The following is a 20,516-nucleotide window of genomic DNA, read 5'->3' as shown; positions in this document are numbered from 1 at the left end:
ACACTTCTGAATTCTGGATTGGGGAACACAGTAAAAATATGTTTAAGTTATGTAATTTTGGCTAAATCATGAACAATCAGTTACATATTTATCACTACTCAATTTGTATCATTTTCAAATTTGATAAACATGAAGGCTATGTTTTCATGATGTTACTTATAAGAAATATTATGGAAGACAGAAAAGATGGATATGTATCCATTCATTCTATTTTATCTTTTCCTTAGGTGGTCCAAGAACTGGAACTTTATAATACAGGATATTATTTAGGCATGTTCATGAATTCTTTTGCAGTCTTTCAGGTATGCTTAATTTGCTACATAATTTGAAAAGAAATTTATATAATTTACTATTGCAAACACTGTTAGAACAAGAACTCATTATAAAATGTTACTGCTTTATTAACTGCATCATGGAATTGTCACTAAACAAATAATTTCCTACCTTTACATAACTTTGCTTGGTTTGAAATTGTGTGTGTGCGCGCTGTATTAGGGAGAGAGACAGAAGTCTAATATACTTGTATATACATAAGCTCTCAGAAATAAGAAATACTGAGTCGAGGAAATTTCTGTGATAATTCAGGGAGGAGCATTTAAACTTTTTAAAGGAAAAATTACAATTATTCTTTCTAGGAATGTGGCCTTTGGGTGTTGACGGATGCAACCCTTACGAAGGATTATATTGATGGTGTTTGTAAGTAAAACCTGGCTTGTAAATTATTTGTCTTTTACCTGTTTAGTATGGATACTTTGTGGTTGAACATAGATGTTATGATTTTCATTTTCTGTTCTCTTGTCTTAAAATATTTGGAGTTTAATGTACTTGGATATATACTCAGGTCATGGCATGGGATGTTCATATGGGTTCCTGTCTAGATCTTTTTATTTTTTATTTATTTTTTTAACTTTTATTTAATGAATATAAATTTCCAAAGTACAGCTTATGGATTACAATGGCTTCCCCCCCATAACGTCCCTCCCACCCACAACCCTCCCCTTTCCCACTCCCTCTCCCCTTCCATTCACATCAAGATTCATTTTCGATTCTCTTTATATACAGAAGATCAGTTTAGCATACATTAAGTAAAGAGTTCAACAGTTTGCTCCCACACAGAAACATAAAGTGAAAAATACTGTTTGAATACTAGTTATAGCATTAAATCTCAATGTACAGCACATTGAGGACAGAGATCCTACGTGAGGAGTAAGTGCACAGTGACTCCTGTTGTTGACTTAACAAATTGACACTCTTGTTTGTGGCATCAGTAATCACCCTAGGCTCTTGTCATGAGCTGCCAAGGCTATGGAAGCCCCCTGAGTTCACCAACTCTGATCATATTTAGAAAGGCCATGGTCAAAGTGGAAGTTCTCTCCTCCCTTCAGAGAAAGGTACCTGTTCTTTCCACTGGGATCTCATTCGCGGAGATCTTTCATTTAGGTTGTTGGTTTTTTTTTTTTTTGCCAGGGTGTCTTGGCTTTCCATGCCTGAAATACTCTCATGGGCTTTTCAGCCGGATCCGCATGCCTTAAGGGCTGATTCTGAGGCCAGAGTGCTGTTTAGGACATCTGCCATCTATGGGTCTTCTGTGTATCTCACTTCCCATGTTGGATCGTTCTCTCCCTTTTTGATTCTATCAGCTAGTATTTGCAGACACTATTCTTGTTTATGTGATCCCTTTGACTCTTAGTCCTATCATTATGATCAATTGTGAACAGAAATTGATCACTGGGACTAGTGAGATGGCATTGGTACATGACACCTTGATGGGATTGAATTGGAATCCCTTGGTATGTTTCTAACTCTACCTTTTGAGGTAAGTCAGCTTGAGCATGTCCCGAATTGCACATCTCTTCTCTCTCTTATTCCCACTCTTATATTTAACAGTGATCACTTTTCAGTTAAGTTTCAGCACTTAAGAAGAATTGTGTATTGATTACAGTCTTCAACCAAAAGTATTAAGTAGAACACACAAACAAAAATACTAAGATGGATCACATATTAAGTTGTTCATCAACAGTCAGGGCGAGGGCTGATCAAGTCACCATTTCTCATAGTATTCATTTCACTTTAACAGGTTTCCTTTTCGGTGCTCAGTTAGTTGTCACCTATCAGGGAGAACATGTGGTATTTGTCCCTTTTGGATTGGCTTATTTCACTCAGCATAATGTTTTCCAAATTCCTAACAGGGATCACTTTTCAGTTGAATTTAAACACCTAAGAATAATTGTGTGTTAATTACAGAGTTCAACCAATGGTACTAGAACAAAAAAAAATACTAAAATGGATAAGGTATTACATTGTACATCAACCGTCAGGACAAGAGCTGATCAAGTCACTGTTTCTCATAGTGTCTATTTCACTTCAACAAGTTTCCCCTTTGGTGCTCAGTTAGTTGTCTAGATCTTTTTAAATGAATGCTTTCCCCTGACTTTTTGTAGTTCGTTAAGGTAGTTTTATTTTCGTACATATTTGAAGAGCTTCCAATTTATATTGCAAACTGTGGTATTATTTTGGAATTAGTTAAAAAGAACATGTTTTTGAAACATTTGTGTCCTCTAACTTTTTAATGTTCACCTGGAAAGTAGCCAAAATGTCATAAAGTATAACAGTGTACCTATGTACACGTGCATGCACCCGTCTCGTTTGTGTGTATACTGATCCCCAGAATTGCTAAATGGAGTTGATCATCAACAATACTAAATGCACTTTGAAGGAGAAGTCATAAAATGTTTGGACTGTAGGAAATATGTAAATGGGAATGGATGATTGCTTTCAGGTAAAATTACACTAATAGGATCTTGAAAGGCATTCAGAACTGTCAGTTTGTACCCCTGGATTCTCCTGTTTTTGTCAGGTGTACTCAGTTACTCTACACTGAGCCCCAGCTGACTGGCCTTGGGCCAGTTCTTTCCTGAAGCATGAAAGATAATTTTATAGTCTTGGAGATTTTATGTAGTCATCATGATCTCTGGATACTGAAGACTTGTCCATTTGTCAGTCCAGCTTTGACCCCTCTTGGATTGCATTTACTTACCAAATCTGGCTTGACGACTCCTGTTACACTCATCAGTGATACTGTATCTCTTACCTTTCCTGAGAACTCTTTTCCTTTTTTTTTTTTTTTTTTTTTTTTTTTTTTTTTTTTTGACAGGCAGAGTGGACAGTGAGAGAGAGAGAGACAGAGAGAAAGGTCTTCCTTTGCCGTTGGTTCACCCTCCAATGGCTGCCGCGGCCAGCGCGATGCGGCCGGCGCACCGTGCTGATCTGATGGCAGGAGCCAGGAGCCAGGTGCTTTTCCTGGTCTCCCATGGGGTGCAGGGCCCAAGCACCTGGGCCATCCTCCACTGCACTCCCTGGCCACAGCAGAGGGCTGGCCTGGAAGAGGGGCAACCGGGACAGAATCCGGCGCCCCGACCGGGACTAGAACCCGGTGTGCCGGCGCCGCTAGGCGGAGGATTAGCCTAGTGAGCCGCGGCGCCGGCCGAGAACTCTTTTCTACCTTTTCACTGTAACAGAAGAAACCTGAGACTCTAACTAGCTCTGTATGCACCTTCTCAAGTGACCCATGTTCATTTCTCTGCTGCTCTTGTGGCTCGGGATCAGTAGGTACGGAAGATTCCAGTGTTTTTGTGTCTACTATCAGACCACTGTTCAAAAACTCTGAGGGAAGAAAGCTCCTTATCAGTTGAAGCTCAAAAATTCCAGTCAAAGCTCCTTCCATTAACATTCAATCAATGTACTTCCTCTTTCCCGCTCACACAGGATTTCAGTTCTTACTCCTGTTGTTATCCTGTGGGTGGGGTGGGGTGGGTTTCAACCTCAGTTGAACGTGCACTATCCTGTGATCACCACAATTGCAATAATGGGATCCAAGGCCATGTTACCAACTGGAGTGTGCTCCTAACATCTCACATGCCTATCCTGCTACCTTCTTTTTTTTTTTTTTAATTTTATTTTATTTTTTATTTTTTTTACAGGCAGAGTAGAGAGTGAGAGAGAGAGACAGAGAGAAAGGTCTTCCTTTGCCATTGGTTCACCCTCCAATGGCCGCCGCGGCTCGCGAGCTGCGGCCAGTGCACCGCGCTGATCCGATGGCAGGAGCCAGGTACTTATCCTGGTTGCCCATGGGGTGCAGGGCCCAAGCACTTGGGCCATCCGCCACTGCACTCCCTGGCCACAGCAGAGAGCTGGCCTGGAAGAGGGGCAACCGGGACAGAATCCGGCGCCCCAACTGGGACTAGAACCCGGTGTGCCTGCGCCGCAAGGCAGAGGATTAGCCTAGTGAGCCGCGGTGCCGGCCTCCTGCTACCTTCTATAGTCCGCACTCCCCAAATCTATTAGGCATGTTCTTTGTTCTAACTAAGATTTTTCAGTTCCCTGACTTCTGGTTATTCTGTGCTATTCATTTTGTCTGCCTTTACTGCTCTACAACACTTGGCCTGGACTACAGGTTAATGGATTTGGTGGATTTCCTTCCCAGTTGCTTACTCTGTCAAATCTCCTTCACTAAACTCAACTCAGGACAATTCAACCATTAATCTTACTCTTCTGTTTCTGTACTCTGAGACCATGCAGATATCTTAAATTCAGTATAACACAAACCAGCTTTGTGGGCTTCTCTTGCCTCACAGCCTTGATCTTCCCTTTCTTGATATGATTTAATTGAGCTGATTCCTTGAATTGATATTTTCATATCTCTTTTATAAAATTGTTACATTCCTAGATATCCAAATCAGAAACCCAGGACTCATCCTTGATTACTTCCTTTCTTTCTCTCTGAGGTGGAACAGCACAGAGGCTATCAAATACCCCTTGCTTTCAATTCTGACCTTATAACTTAAGTAACCTCTCTAAGCCTCTGATTTTCTCTTAACATATAGAGTTGGTAATATTACTTGTTTCTTAGGGTTGTTAGGAGGTAAAATGCAAATGTAAAAAATGATACTGCGCCGGTGCCGCGGCTCACTAGGCTAATCCTCCGCCTTGCGGCGCCGGCACACCGGGTTCTAGTCCCGGTCGGGGCGCCGGATTCTGTCCCGGTTGCCCCTCTTCCAGGCTAGCTCTCTGCTGTGGCCTGGGAAGGCAGTGGCGGATGGCCCAAGTGCTTGGGCCCTGCACCCCATGGGCAACCAGGAGAAGCACCTGGCTATTGCCTTTGGATCAGCGCGGTGCACTGGCCGCAGCTTGTCAGCTGCGGCGGCCATTTGAGGGTGAACCAACGGCAAAAGGAAAACCTTTATCTCTGTCTCTCTCTCTCACTGTCCACTCTGGCTGTAAAAAAAAAAAAATCATAGTGCATGTAGTAGGTATAAATGTGTTTTGTAAAAAATTATTTTCTTTTATTTTTATGTTAATGTAATATTAATACCAAAAAAAAATAAAATATAGTTCATAGAACCCTAAGAATATACTGGTATTTTCTTCTTGCTTCTCATCCTCTTTTCCCTCTCTCCTTTCTCCTTCCCTCCCTTCCCTCCTTCCCTCATTTTTAGTTTTTGAGAAAATATATTTTTAATTAACATTACAGTCAAGGGCTTAATGCTCCAGTAAATAAAGGGATCAACTAGTAGAAAGTAAAAATACCTTAGTTCAGCAGGAATATAAGCAAGAGCTGTAAACAAATGCAAATATGACCATTTCACCCATGTACAGTAAATTTTAAAATAATCACAGTTCATTAAAACTGTAGTAGAATAACATTCTTCACCATTGATTTATACAAATGCAGTCTTACATACACATATTTCAGCAGCTCAAAGGTCTTGATATATATTGGATCATTATGAGTGCCATTTTCTTGTTATCTTTCAGATACAATTTGTTCATTCATTATTGAATAGGCAGTATGATGTTAGTTGCCTGTTTGGGGCAATGGGGATTCCAGCTTGGTCTAGTGGCCAGACCAAGATATACATAGAGGAGTGTGCTAAGGGCTGTGGTAGGGAAAGGAAAGCATGCCATAGGTGCACACTGAGGACATTCAGCCAAGAGGAGGAGCAAAATTGCTTGAGACCCTTCTCTCCTCGCCTCTGATTGGCTTCAGACCCTCAGCAGTATCTCCTTGACCAATGCAATAACCTCCTAACTCATTGTTTTGTCAGCCTCCATCTTGCCCTAGCTCCAAGCCATTGTTCATGATGTTGTCAGAGTTATATGTATACAACATGAGCTAAATCATGTTTTTAGTTTATTTTAACATTTTCAGTGAATCATCATTGTTTAAAGGATTAAGTCCAAATCCTTCAGCATTTTACTTGATATTTTAAAATCTGGACCCAACTATTTTTTCTCTTCTCATTTTATGCCAGTTTTACCTAACACTCACTGTCATATTTTGGACATACCTTTGCATTTGGCTCACTTCCTTTTTCTGTATGAGATGTTCTTTATTTGGAAACTAAAGGAAAATGGAATGCAAAGAATATAACACAGAATGGATTTTTACCTAGGCATACCCTTAAAAAAACAAAAACAAAAACCAAAAAGTGTAAAGTGTTATCTACATAAGAGCCATCAAGTTCAGGACACTATTTTTTTTTAAAGATTTATTTATTTTATTTTAAAGTCAGAATTACACACAGAGAGGAGAGGCAGAGAGAGAGGTCTTCCATCTGATGGTTCACTCCCCAGTCGGCCGCAACAGCCGGAGCTGTGCTGATCTGAAGCCAGGAGCCAGGAGCTTCTTCCAGGTCTCCCACATGGGTGCAGGGGCCCAAGGACTTGGGCCATCCTCTACTGCTTTCCCAGGCCATAGCAGAGAGCTGGATTGGAAGAGGAGCAGCTGGGACTCAAACCAGGACCCTTATGGGATGCCGGCGCTTCAGGCCAGGGCGTTAACCCACTGCGCCACAGTGCCGGCCCCTCAGGACGCTTTGGTAAGCAGTGGTATCAGCCATTTAACTTCACCCCTAAATACCTGAGGGTCCTGGAAATTTCACTGTGTCAGTGCTGTCTTGTTCATTTCAATTGAAGGAAAAAATGGATGCCCTTTAGAGATCTCTTTAAGATTAAGAAAGAAAAAGGAAAGAGCCAAATCATGACTGTAAGGCAGCCGCCTCCGGGTTTCCGTTGAAACTCTTGCAGATTGTGTTGATGAGAGGAATGAGCAGGGGCATTGTCATGGTGCACAGTGACTCTTCTGAAGCTTTCCTGGTGTTTTTCTGTTAAAGTTCTGGCTAACTTTCTCAAAAACGCTCCTAACGAGTTGTTACAGTTCTTTGGCCCTCCAGAAAGTCCACATACAAAATACCTTGTGCCTCCCAAAAAGTGGTTGTCATGACTCTTTCCCTCACCCAGTCCACTTTTGCTGTAACTGGACCGCTTCCATCCTTGGAGGCCATTGCTTTGATTGCACTTTACCTTCAGGATCATACTAGAAAAGCCATGTTTCATCTCCTATTACAATTCAAAGAAATGCTTCAAGATCTTGGTCCCACTTGTTTCAAATTCCTATTGAAAACTCTACTCATGGGCCGGCGCCATGGCTCACTTGGTTAATCCTCTGCCTGTGGCGCTGGCATCCCGTATGAGCACCGGTTCTAGTCCTGGCTGCTCCTCTTCCATTCCAGCTCTCTGCTGTGTCCCGGGAAGGCAGTGGAGGATGGCCCAGGTGATTGGGCACCTGTACCCTCATGGGAGACCGGGAAGAAGCACCTGGCTCCTGGCTTCGGATTGGCATAGCTCCGGCCGTGGTGGCCATTTGGGGGGTGAACCAACGGAAGGAAGACCTTTCTCTCTGTCTCGCTCTCCCTCTCACTGTCTAACTCTATCTGTCAAATAAAAAAAATAGCCTACATTCATTAAAAAAAAAAGAATACTCTTGTGTACAGCTGTTGTGATACCCACTATGAGTAAGGTAAACTTGCTCAACTTCAGTTTTTCAGAATTATATAAGCTGAATCCTTTGAGGTGTTTATGCTTTTAGCTGTTGTTTCTGCTGTTAATTGTTGATTCTCTTCTATTAGGGTATGTACAAGATTAATTTCTTTCCTTACAAGTTGCTGTGGAAGGTCTGCCACTGTGGGATTCATCTTCTGCATTCTCCATCTCTTCTTAAACTGAGTTTTCATTTGTAAGCTGCTGATTTCGTTGGGACATTGTTCCCACAGACTTTTTGAAAAGCATCAATGATTCCACCATTCTTCCATACAGACTTCCATAAATTTGATATTTTATTCTTGCTTCAAGCAAGGAGTTCTTGTTGCTCTTTTCATTCAAACTGATGTTGTACCCTTCTTAGTGCCTCAAACCAGATCCTGGGCATTGCCTCCCTGAGATCATGCCCCAAAAGGCTTGTGTTCATGTCTTCCTTTGGACACACCTTTAAGATTTCTTACATCTGAGTCTGACACATGATGCAGTGCTGGTTCCTAATCCAGGCCTCTGTCTGCTTCCAGCTGCATCTGTGGAGCCACTCTGGTTTACCAGCCACTCCCAGCATTCTCTACATAAACAGCTTTTCTGCATCTCCCCGTTACCTTGCTCACCGGGTCTCTTCTCTAGTCTTACTCTTTCAATATATGGGTTCCATGTAAAATCTACCGTTTTCTGTATGGTAGACCTTTTCCATGTGTCTGTTATTCCCCTACTTATGTTTATTACAGGTTTTTATTTGTTTCTTTTCTCCATTGTCTATGAATGGAGTTCATTGCCTTCCTTTTTGTACCTTGGTACTTACTACAGTGTAATTTTCTTCACATTTTATTTTGAAATAATTTTAGATTTACAGAAATTGTGAAAAAAGATGATCCAACATCTGTATGACAATGTAACTTTTTAATTTTGATATCCAGTAAACAAATGATTGAAGCATGTTATGAGTGGTATAGTCAATGATAATCAGTACTAGGGAGACAGCAAGAGGAGAGGAGAAAAATTACAGGTGGCTCTAAGAATGTGATTTAACTTAAGAAATACAAATTTAAAAATTTTTAAACAATTTGTAAGTAGTTTTTCAGGGAATTTTTTTGTTTGTTTTTAGTTCTGGCCCGGATGTCACTGTCCATGTGGTTTTGAGTCAACTCCCTGACTTCTCTTAGGTTTCTCATCTATATAATGAGAGGCTTGAACAAGACAAACTCAGCTGAGGAGCTACGATTGTGTGCACCAAGCTTATAATTCATTCTCTCCAGTGACTGCTTGCCTACCTATTGTCAATGTTTATTTTTAGATGATACTTTGGAGTATGCTGAGAGGTTTGTGGAGGAAAATGATGGGAACATGGTAGACATTCACGACTTTTCTTCCGTTGATTACCCACATGTCAGAAAGCATTTTCCAGAGACTTGGATTTGGATAGACACCCATATGGGGTAAAAATTTATGAAGTTCTTTGTCCATATATATTTTGTGCTTGTTTTAAATAAGTTTTGCCCTCTAATATTTAAGTACAAATGTAGTGTAATTAAGACTGGGTAGACAAAGAGGTTTTTGGATTAGGATGATGTTTATGGGATTTATATATGATATTTAATAAAGCCACATGGTTTATTGGGAGAATATCAAGAAGAGAGATCCATTTTAAATTAAGGGTGATTTTAACTTAAATGAATCTCATCGTTCTCACTGGAGGAGGATTTCTGGTTCTACATTTGTTGGCAGGGGTGAGAATCCCTCCTGGACCTCTGGCAGTGCTGCCAGCTGAACCCTTCTCCTCATAAAACATCCCCTGTGAGTCACAGGGAGAGGGCATGTGTGTGGTGGAAGGAATTCAGCTTAGCTGGCAAACTGCGTACTACCTGATAAGCAAGCAGATAAAGCATAAAATCTACACAGTATTTTATAGTCAGCCATTTAAGATACCTGAAAGAAGACATGAGTCAAATATAATTAGAAAAAAGTCCCAACAAATCAGTCACACAACTGGCAGGGATACAGAGAGCAAGCATTTCTGTAAATTGAGAGGAAAACACTGTAGTTACAGTTGAACTTCTGCATTTATTCTCTGTACAAAATTAATGAAAAATAATGTTTATTCTGAAGATACTCTGAAGATATGACACATAAATGACCAAAAATTTTATTAAAATATACAGTGATGTACAGTATTATTTTGTTGGGAGCTATTCTTTGAGAACTTGGGATCTATTGTTTTTGCTTAAATCTTTTAAATGATTTTAAATTTAGGTCTATAATTGATACAGAAAAATAAAATTCTTCTAAAAGTAGTTTGGCTATGTTGACTTATTTTAAAATGTCTGTTCTTGGTTTTGTGATTTTTTTAAATGTTTATATTGGCTCCAGATCCAAGACTGACCAAGAATTTGAAGTGACTGTACCTGATTCCATCACTTCTTGGGTTGCAAATGCCTTTGTCATCTCTGAAGACTTAGGTCTTGGACTAACAACTGCTCCAGTGGAGGTAATATATTAAAGGGCTGTTTATCAATGGTATAGTGCACAAAGTTAAGAAAGTATCAGCTACTTAATAGACTTTTAAAAATTGTTGCTTATGCTATTTATCACAGTTTGGGGATTCCTTGGCTTTGTTTCCTTTTCTTGTGTTTTATATTTTAGAATAAAAGCTATATTAAATATACTAGGTCCATATTAAGATTTGGATAGAAAAGTTTATTATTGACTGGATCTAACCACTTACAAAGGCAATTCCATGTGTCCCTCTTCAAAGATGAGCAGAACTTCTCAAGATGTCCCATTGCAGAAATTCCTTCACATCTCTTTGGTCAAATTGCATCACACATTGTTTTCTAAACTTGTCTCTGGCAAGAGGAATACAATGACCATGAGTGGCCTTAGAGTAGTGGCTCTCACCCATTCCATCTAAAGTCCCCTTTTCATAACAGATCTTTTGTGTTTCCTCTTTACCATCTCAAAATGAAATTCAGAGAAAATATAACTTACACATACAACTTTGCAAAACATCAATCTGATGCCCTAAGTGAAATACTAAGGAGAAATAAAAGGAAAGTAGTACGTAATAAAATATGTACTTCATTATGTAAGTGACTTGAACTTGAAGGCAGGGTGACATACTGAGATGTTTGTACCACACTTAGAATCTCCCTGCGTGTAACAACCATAGATTCAGTATGATAAATGTGTTATTTCAGCAACCTAAAAATCCTGAGTGGTACTGCTTGTGGTGATGTAACTCTATGAAATGGTGAACAACTTTTGGTACAGTTAGAAACAAATCAAGGCACAGTCTTCTCTCAGTTTATAATGTACATGTGTTCATGGAAAATACAGTGTGTATTGAAAAATGCTTTGGTGATATAAGAATTAGAATTAGATTGGAACCTCAGCACATTATAAGCATTACTTTATCTACATGAATGTCTGAAGAAATACTCAAGAATGATTAGGAACATGAGACAAGTCTTCATTGTCTGAGACTGCCCTGAGCATTCTAGACCTTTGCCTATGAAGTGCTAATAGTACTCTCCAATCGGTGACAATCTAAGAAACCCTGTAGAGGTGTTTAGAGGGAACTACAGCGTCCAGTGGAAGCATCAGTTTTAACTAACCAAGGTTTGGCTTCAGAAAGAAGGGAAGGGCTCACTGTCCCTGTAGGAGTTGGCTAACACTCTTAGTGTTGCATCAGCAAAGAGAAAGCACATGTGTACTTGTCAAACGGAGTAAGCAGAACATCACTGGGCCTGCCACACCGAGATTTCTCACACTGGAATAAAACAGGCTGTTTGGCTTGTCCAGTGGCTTTTAAAACAGATTGATTGAGTCAATATCAGCATAATAGAAGGACATCTTGCTTTGGCATCAGACAGGCTGGGATCCAGTCTCGACTCTTCCACTTGCCAGCAAAATGATCTTGTCCTAGTTATGGAGGTTTCTGAACTTTGTTTTCTTCTGTATAAAATCAGAGTGTAATATTCTTATAGAATTATAATGCTTATGTGAAATAATTTATGATGTGCTTGGTTCCTAGTAGGCTCTTAATAAGATGTAGTGATTATTGTTTTAATAACATAAATAATTTTGCCAACATTCACTTGGGATAAGATGCTATTTTCTTTTGACTGAAAGCAACTGGGCATTTCTAGGTGAAGCTGTAAGTGTCACAGGTTTTGTAAAGGTTGCATTTAGTCGGATAAGATGTGAATACTTCTGATGTGAGTAAAAATATGTACTCATTATGTTTTTTCCAGCTACAAGCCTTCCAGCCATTTTTCATTTTTTTGAATCTTCCCTACTCTCTTATCAGAGGTGAAGAATTTGCTTTGGAAGTAACCATATTCAGTTATTTGAAAGATGCTATTGAGGTAATATATTCAAGGTTTTGTTGATCATTTATACGTCATGAGAGATTGGAAAAGTCATACAGGGATTGGCTTGGGTAATGTTTGGGCATTTGGGCTTCTCAGCCTTTTATTCGTGTATATTGCTGGGCAATTGAACATAAATTATCTTTGTCAGTGATTTCTTCTGCTTAATTAATGTCTATACACTTTCTCTTCTTAACCCTCAACACAGTAGCCCTTTCATTTCCTATTGTGCCTGAGGCATTCCTTTCTCTTGCCTCTGTGCATTTTCCCCTGGTCTCCCTGAAATGTGTGCCACTGCTCATTGCCGTTCCATGCCTGTGGCAATTGGCATGAATAACCCCTTCAGGACCTGCCTTGAGTCTAAAATGCCTTTCCTGAGGACTCTCACCCATTCTGTTGTGCTTGTAGTCTCCGTGTTGATGCAGTGCCTTGTATTTTCAAGGGTTTATTTCTTGGCTCTTGTGTCTTGTGTTTGCCTAGCTAGTCAGTGCCCTGGAGGATAGGGATTAGGCCCACTGTTTATGTTGTGCTGTTAGTAGTGCAGACTATGGGATTGATATTGCCCCCGCCCCAAAATGAGTGGGGATATGGAATTAACCTTATTGCATGAAAATGCAATAATCTCTCTAAGCACTATATCTATTTTTATTTTAAAATTTTACTTTTTAATCCACTCAATGTGATACAGTATTGTGAGCGAAAGATCTGAAGTCAGAAGGCCCACTTTCCATGTCTGGCCCACTGCTTAGCAGTAAATAGAATTTAATGGTAGTTTCCTCATCTATGCAATGAGAATTATCATTATTACTTTTACAAAACTATTTTAGAAGCACACAAGAAGCGGGAATATGGTTAATAAAATGTAAATCTAATGCTGTTCTTGGTGAGACTGACAGCTTCACCAGGGTTTACAAGCAAGATACGCTTCAGGACTGACTTGTGCTTTCCTTGAAATAGTTTTTGCAGGGATTCTCACACGTATTGCTCTCATTATTTCTAATGGCACCGGCGTCTCCTAGGGTGACAAAATTGAATCAGGCTCTGATAGTGATACCAATATGTGGAACAGCTTTTCTGTGCACAGTCTTAGCACCCAGTGGCTTCCCATACTGCGTTTGTTAGTGGGCAGACTAGAAATGGGGCTGAAGGTGTCCTTTCTCCAGATATGGTGCAGTGGAGAAGAGAAGTATAGACAAGATCTGAAGTCTTTTCTGATAGCCTTCATCCTCTCTCAGGCTGAATCTAATTTTTCTCTAGTCTTAAACCTCACAGACTTAATACTACTTAAAGTGATGATAAAAATATCTTCCCTGAAGAGCAGTTATCATACAAAATCTTGGTGTTTTTTTTTCTTCCAGGTTAAGGTAATAATTGAGAAAAGTGACAAATTTGATATTCTAATGACTTCAAGTGAAATAAATGCCACGGGACACCAGCAAACCATTTTGGTCCCCAGTGAGGATGGGGCGACTGTTGTTTTCCCTGTCAGGCCAACACAGCTGGGAGAAATTCCTATCACAGTAATAGCTGTTTCACCCAGTGCTTCCGATGCCATCACCCAGAGGATTTTGGTAAAGGTAAATATTGGGAGTCTTAAATAAATAACGTATTTGATTTATGTATTTATGTAAATACATAAATGAAAAAGAAGTAGAAGATGGCTTTTTCTCTTGGTAAAAGTTGTTGGCCATCCTGGTCTTCTTCAGACACTGGTAATGCCTGATGGTTTTCTCATCTATACATAAAAATGTATCACATAATGTCTTAGAAATAATTGCCAATTTTCTTTTTAAAATCTAATCATGAGTATGACTATAAAGACTTTTTTAAATAAAGATTTTGCTTTTATTTGTTTGAAAGGCAGAGCATCACAGAGAGAGGAACACACACACACGTACATACATACACACACACAGAAGCAAGAGAGAGATATCTTCCATCAGCTGCTTCACCTACCAGATGGCCACAATGGCCAGGGTTGGGCCAGCCAGAAGCCAGCAGCCAGGAGCTTCTGCAGGGTTTCTCATGTGGGTGCAAGGACCCAAGGGCTTGGCTCATCCTTCGCTGTTTTCCCAGGTACATCAACAAGGACTGCTTTGGAAGTGGAGCAGCTGGGACTCGAACTGGTGCCCATATGAGATGCTGGCATCGCAGGCAGCAGCTTTACCTGCTATGCCACAATGCGGGCCCCAAAGACTCTTTTAAAATTAAAATATTTATACCTTCTTAACTCTGAACTTTGACAAAACAGCACTTCCTAAGCTGTGCAGTACCTAGGAAGCAGCTTACACAACATGTTAGATTCGTATACCTTGTCAGGAGCCAATTAGAAATAGAAAAGCCAATAAAGAGAACTTAGTCTATTGGTAAGATGTCAGTGTCCCGCATGGGAGGGCCTGGGTTCAAGTTCTGTCTCGGGTTCCCAACTCCAGCTTCCTGCCATCCACATGGGAGGCCTTGATTGCATTACTGGCTCCCAGCATCTGCCCAGCCCAGAAATAGTAATGCCAACACTAAGCTACAAATCTCCTATCACATGTAGAGAGAAGAAGAAAGAACTATGACAGTGGTGTCCAGTCTGAGCAGCTGATTGTTTATAGGACATAATTTGGCATCTTAAGTTTCAGTATTTACAAATGCCTGGTTTTAAAAGGGTAACAAAGCAGCTTACTGTATCTGTAACAAGCTATTCTATGACAGTACTTCAAAGCTTTAAAAAGAGAGTTCATTTCTTTTTCTTCCTTCCTTTTTTTTTTTTTTTAAGATTTACTTATTTTATTTGAAAGCCAGAGTTTTATTGAAAGGAGGTAGGGATGGAGATCTTCCATCTGCTGGTTTAGCCAGGGCTGGGCCAGGCCAAAGCCAGAGGCCTGGACCTCCATCTAGGTTTCCCACATGGGTGGTGGGGCCCAAGTACTTGGGCCATGTTCTGCTGCTTTCTCAGGCACATTAACAGGGACTTGGATTGGAAGTGGAGCAACCAGGACTCAAACTGGTGCCCATATGGGATGCTTGCATCAAAAACAGTGGCTTAACCACCGCACCACGGTGCCAGATCTCTCCTCTCTGTTTTCTAAGTAATATCTCATGTATATCTAAATACCACGCATCTTAAGTTGTGAGTGGTAGTGTCACCCAATTACAAAAGTGATCTGATAAATTAATACCAGAATAGAATGAAGTATCTAAGAAAAGGAAAACCATTTCTCAAAATAAGTTTGCAAATTAAATTTTCCATTTTGCAGAACCCTTCTTTTAAGACTTTAAAGTAAAATGTGAGACTGTGAAAGAAATACACCTGCATTTCTACTTTACAACCTTCCTCTAGCAACTGGGCTGGGTGTCTACTTGAATAATTAGAAAACCCTGCAAAATCATGTACTTTCATGTTGAAAATAATCGTGTAACAGTCTAAAGCAAGCTGTGATGCTGCTGGTTTTCATAAAGCTTTGAGGACTGAGATGAGAAATCCACTGGATTATTACAGGCTGGTCAAGCTGATGCTTACAGTTTATCCTTTGCACGTGTGGAAGAAGAAAGAGCAGAAGATAGGGTAACATCCACATGGACTACTGCTTTTTAAAAATCTGTTAGAGGTACATATATTACTCCCTTCAGAGGTGTCATTTTGATGCTGCTGTCTTGTGTCCTGTCATACTGCTCCAAATTTGGCTCCCACCTTAAAGACTGATCAGCAATGTCACAGGCTTCCACCAGGCTTTATCTGGTCTGTTAGTGTTTGGGACACAATGGTGACTGTAGCTCCTAAGTGAATAGTGTCATATGGGGCTTCTGTAGCATACTCCATTATTCCATCCCCCATAACCAAATGCACTCTGAAAACCAAAGCATTGGATTGTACTTTCTGACATTATTTAGGGAATCATCTACTAACTCTTTAATATGATCAATTCCTATGGCTTACTGAAAGCTTTGCCCATATGGTTGGATGTAGTACTTCCGCTTCTAGATCCTTCATATCATTGATCAAATAGAAGTTCTCGTGACTATATGTGATTGTGTGGAACACTGATTGTTGCTTGGAAATCTGTTGATGGTAGAGACTTCATATAAAGGTTACAGTTTCTGTGGTGGAAGTGCTCTGTAGACAACATCACTTCAAATACTTTGCCTTTATCCCATTTTTGTGGGGATTGTGGATTAACTCCAAGTGACTGGTCCTGCTGGATTTCCAGGCTATTGCTAAGCACAAGCAGAGCAGGTACAGAACCACCTTTCAGCATAGCAGTTGTGCTCAACAGTTTCCCCAGGAGTGTGGCTGCCTCCCACATGGGCGTCACTCTGCTCACATCCTGGCTGTAGCTGCCACTTCCACTGCCATTGTCACTACTTCCACTACTTGAAAGTTTTTTTTTTCTTCTAAAGGACATATAAAAACTACATATTAATGAGGTACCATATGATGTTTAAATATATGCATACATTGTAATGCCCAATCAGAGTAAACATATCTCCTCAAACACTTAACATTTCTTTATGGTAAAAACATTTAAAATCCTACCTTCTGTTTTTTTTTAAGTAGAAAAATATACAGTATACTACCATTATATATAGTTATCCAGTGGACAGTAGAGTCCCAGAACTTCTCACTCCTGTCTAGCTATAACCTAGTGCCCATCAATAACCTTTCCCCACTCTCTCACTCCCCAACCTCTGATAACCACCATTATACTCTAAATGCTATGAGATCACCTGTTTTTTACACTCTATATATGACTGAGATCACATACTGTCTTTCTGTGCTTGACTTATTTTACTTAACATTACTATTTATTCAGACTATTTATTCAGTTCTATCTGTGCTATCAAGATTGTCAAGATTTCATCTTTTTTATGGCTCAAAAGCATATAATTGTGTATATGTACCTCATTTTCTTTATCCATGCACCAGTGGATGGACACTTAGATAGTTTACATTTCTTGGCCTCTTGTGGATAGTGCTGCAGTAAACATGAGAGTGCGGATGTCTTGTTGACAGACCGATTTCATTTCCTTTGGATATATACCCAGTAGTAGGACTACTGGATTATATGGTAGTTCTATTTTGACTTTTTTGAAGAAATTCTGTATGTTTTCATCACAATGGCTGTACAACTTTACATTTCCACTTAGTGTGCAAAGGTTCCCTTATAAAGTCTTTGTCATAGTCATTTACATCTACAAACTGTGCCACAATGGGACCATGGTAAGACATGCTGAAGTTGACATAAGGTTCTAGAAATTTAGAATTCCTTTTTTTTTAAACTTTTATTTAATGAATATAAATTTCCAAAGTACAGCTTACGGATTACAATGGCTTCCCCCCCATAACGTCCCTCCCACCTGCAACCCTCCCCTTTCCCACTCCCTCTCCCCTTCCATTCACATCAAGATTCATTTTCGTTTCTCTTTATATACCGAAGATCAGTTTAGCATACATTAAGTAAAGATTTCAACAGTTTGCTCCCACACAGAAACATAAAGTGAAAAATACAGTTCAGGTGAAGAGTTTCTATGATTTTTTCAGAGAAGGCATTCCATACAAAACAGCTACTCAGCATAGTGGATTAGCACTTGTTTTCTGGGGCAGATTCAAGCCCTGTCAAATATAAGTTTGGATAATATATTTAATCCGTCTGTTTGGATAATTATAGGATCTTCCTCAGAAGGTTTTTTTCATCTTATTTTCATCTTTATTTTTAACTCTTAGGAGAGCTTTATTTATTTTTTTAAAAATTTATTTAAGTTATACAAGTTTCATTTATTTTGTATATACAGACTTAGGAACATAGTGATCCTTCCCACCCTAACCTCCCTCCACCTATTTTTCAGCCTTTCTTCCTCCTCCTTCCCTTTCCCATTCCCACTCTTAATTTTTACAAAGATCTATCAGTTTACTAAATGACAGTAAAGTTAACCCTACACTAAAAGAGTTCAACAAATAGTGTGAAGAAAAAAAACAAACCATTGTTCTCAACAGAAGAGACAAGGGCTGTGAACAATCATTGAGTCTCAAAATGTCTGTTTTACTCCAATATGTTACATTTTAGGTACTCTATTAGTTACCTCAGATCATGGAAAATATATTGTATCTGTCTTTTTGGGCCTGGCTTATTTCACTAAACATAATGGTTTCCAGTTGTGTTCATGTTGTTAGAAAACACAGGATTGCATTTGTTTTTACAGCTGAGTAGTACTCTGTAGTGAATGTATACCATAATTTCTCTATCCAATAAACAGTTGATGGACATCTGGGTTGATTCTGTATCTTAGCTTTTGTGAATTGAGCTGCAATGAATGTGGGGGTTACAGATAACTCTTTCATAAACTGATTTCTTTTAGTTTGGGTAAATTCCCAGTTGTGGGAGGGCTGGATCTTGTGGTAGGTCTATATTCAGACTTCTGAGGTATCTTCATATTGTCTTCCACAAAGGCTATACCAGTTTACATTCGCACTACCAGGGATATGATCCCATATGGGCAGATAGTTTTTGCTCTTCAGTGTGTTAATGTGATGTATCACATTTATTGGTGTGTGAATGTTGAACCATCCCTGCATCCCAGGGATAAGTCCTTCTTGGTCTGGGTGATCTTTCTGATGTGTTGTTAGATTTGATTAGCTAATATTTTATTGAGGATTTTTGTATCTACGTTCATCAGGGATATTGGGCATAGAGGTTCTATCTTTTTCTGGTTTAGGTATTAAGGTGATGCAGGCTTCACAAAAGGATTTTGAGAGGATTCCCTCTCTTTCAATTGTTTTGAATAGCTTGAGAACAGTTGGAATGAGTTCTTTTTTAAGTATCTGGTAGGATACAACAGTGAAGCCATCGGTCCCGGGTTTTTTTTTTTTTTTTTTTTTTTTTTTTTTTTTTTTTTTTTAGAGGGAAGGTTCAATCTCTGTCTTGGTTATTGGTCTGTTTAGGTTTTCTGTGTCTTCATGACTCCATTTTGGTAGATTGTATGTTTCCAGGAATCTATCCATTTCTTCTAGGTTTTCCATTTTTTTTTGGCATTCCTATTGTACACTGCTCTTTTTAGTAATTCCTGATGATTCTTTTTATTTCTGTAGTGTCTTTTGTTACATTTCATTCTTCATCTATGATTTTATTGATTTCAGTCTTCTTCCTCATTTTTTGGTTTTGGTTATTTGTACCAGAGTTGCATCAAATTTTTTTAATTTTTTCAAAAAACCAGCTCTTTATTTCACTGATGCTTTGTCATTTTTTTGATTTCAATTTTATTTTTCTTTAGTTTTAATTATTTCTTTCCTCATAGTAATATGGGATTTGGTTTTTTTGTTTTTCTAGGTCCTTAAGATGCATTGATAGCTCATTTATTATTATTTTTTTTTAACAGGCAGAGTTAGACAGTGAGAGAGAGAGACAGAGAGAAAGGTTTTCCTCCATTGATTCACTCCCCAAATGGCCACCATGGCTGGCGCTGCGTCGATCTACATGCGGGTGCAGGGCCCAAGCACTTGGGCCATCCTCCACTGCCTTCCCGGGCCACAGTAGAGAGCTAGACTGGAAGAGGAGCAACTGGGACAGAATCGGCGCCCTGACCAGGACTAGAACCCGGTGTGCCGGTGCAACAGGTGGAGGATTAGCCTAGTGAGCCATGGCGCCAGCCTGATAACTCATTTATTTGGTACTTTCCAATTTCTTCATGTAGGCACCAGTTGCTAAAACCTTCCTGTTAACACTGCCTTTGCTGTATTCCGTAAGTTTTTTTTGATAGATTTATTTATTTATTTGAAGTCAGAGTTATACAGAGAAGGAGAGGCAGAGAGAGAGAGAGAGGGAGGGAGGGAGGGAGGGAGGGGTCTTCCATCTGCTGGTTCACTCCCCAATTGGCTGCAACAGTTGGAGCTGCGCTGATCTGAAGCCAGGAGCCAGGAACTTCTTCCCAGTCTCTCATGTGGGTACAGGGGCCCAAGGACTTGGGCCATTTTCTACTGATTTCCCAGGTGCATCAGCAGGGATCCCAGTGTGATCCAAAGTGGAGCAGCCAGTACTTAAACCAGCACCCACATGGATGCCAGGGTTACAGGCTGCGGCTCTAACTCTCTATGCCACAGGGCCAGCCCTCATTTTCATCTTTAACTTTTCTGTTTCCACAGCCATTCCATGAAATGTTTTGTCTGATTTAACTAGGAAGTAATCACTTAACAGATTTGAATAAGAATCAAGAAATGGCATTTACCTAACTGTACAAAAACTATAGACACAACAGGCCAGAGGTTTTGTCTTCATATCTGCACATAGTTCT

At 39.7% G+C, this 20,516-nt stretch overlaps 1 protein-coding gene and 1 pseudogene across 1 annotated transcript in view; one reads left to right on the top strand and one right to left on the bottom strand.

Annotated features, from left to right (window-relative positions):
* CD109 (CD109 molecule) overlaps positions 1–20,516 on the top strand; it is a 169,725-nt gene that overhangs the window by 108,008 nt on the left and 41,201 nt on the right. The window contains exons 16-21 of the mRNA XM_070073883.1: positions 228–302; positions 636–696; positions 9,173–9,314; positions 10,246–10,363; positions 12,129–12,242; positions 13,604–13,822. Coding sequence (XP_069929984.1) covers positions 228–302; positions 636–696; positions 9,173–9,314; positions 10,246–10,363; positions 12,129–12,242; positions 13,604–13,822 — 729 coding nt within the window. The remainder of the gene's footprint in view (positions 1–227; positions 303–635; positions 697–9,172; positions 9,315–10,245; positions 10,364–12,128; positions 12,243–13,603; positions 13,823–20,516) is intronic.
* Positions 15,825–16,636, bottom strand: LOC127493147 (protein-L-isoaspartate(D-aspartate) O-methyltransferase pseudogene; annotated as a pseudogene).

This window comes from Oryctolagus cuniculus, chromosome 5 (genome assembly GCF_964237555.1).
Source record: "Oryctolagus cuniculus chromosome 5, mOryCun1.1, whole genome shotgun sequence".
NCBI lineage: Eukaryota > Metazoa > Chordata > Mammalia > Lagomorpha > Leporidae > Oryctolagus > Oryctolagus cuniculus.
The sequence above is the reverse complement of the archived record's forward strand: the minus strand, read 5'-3'. Positions and strand labels throughout refer to the sequence as shown.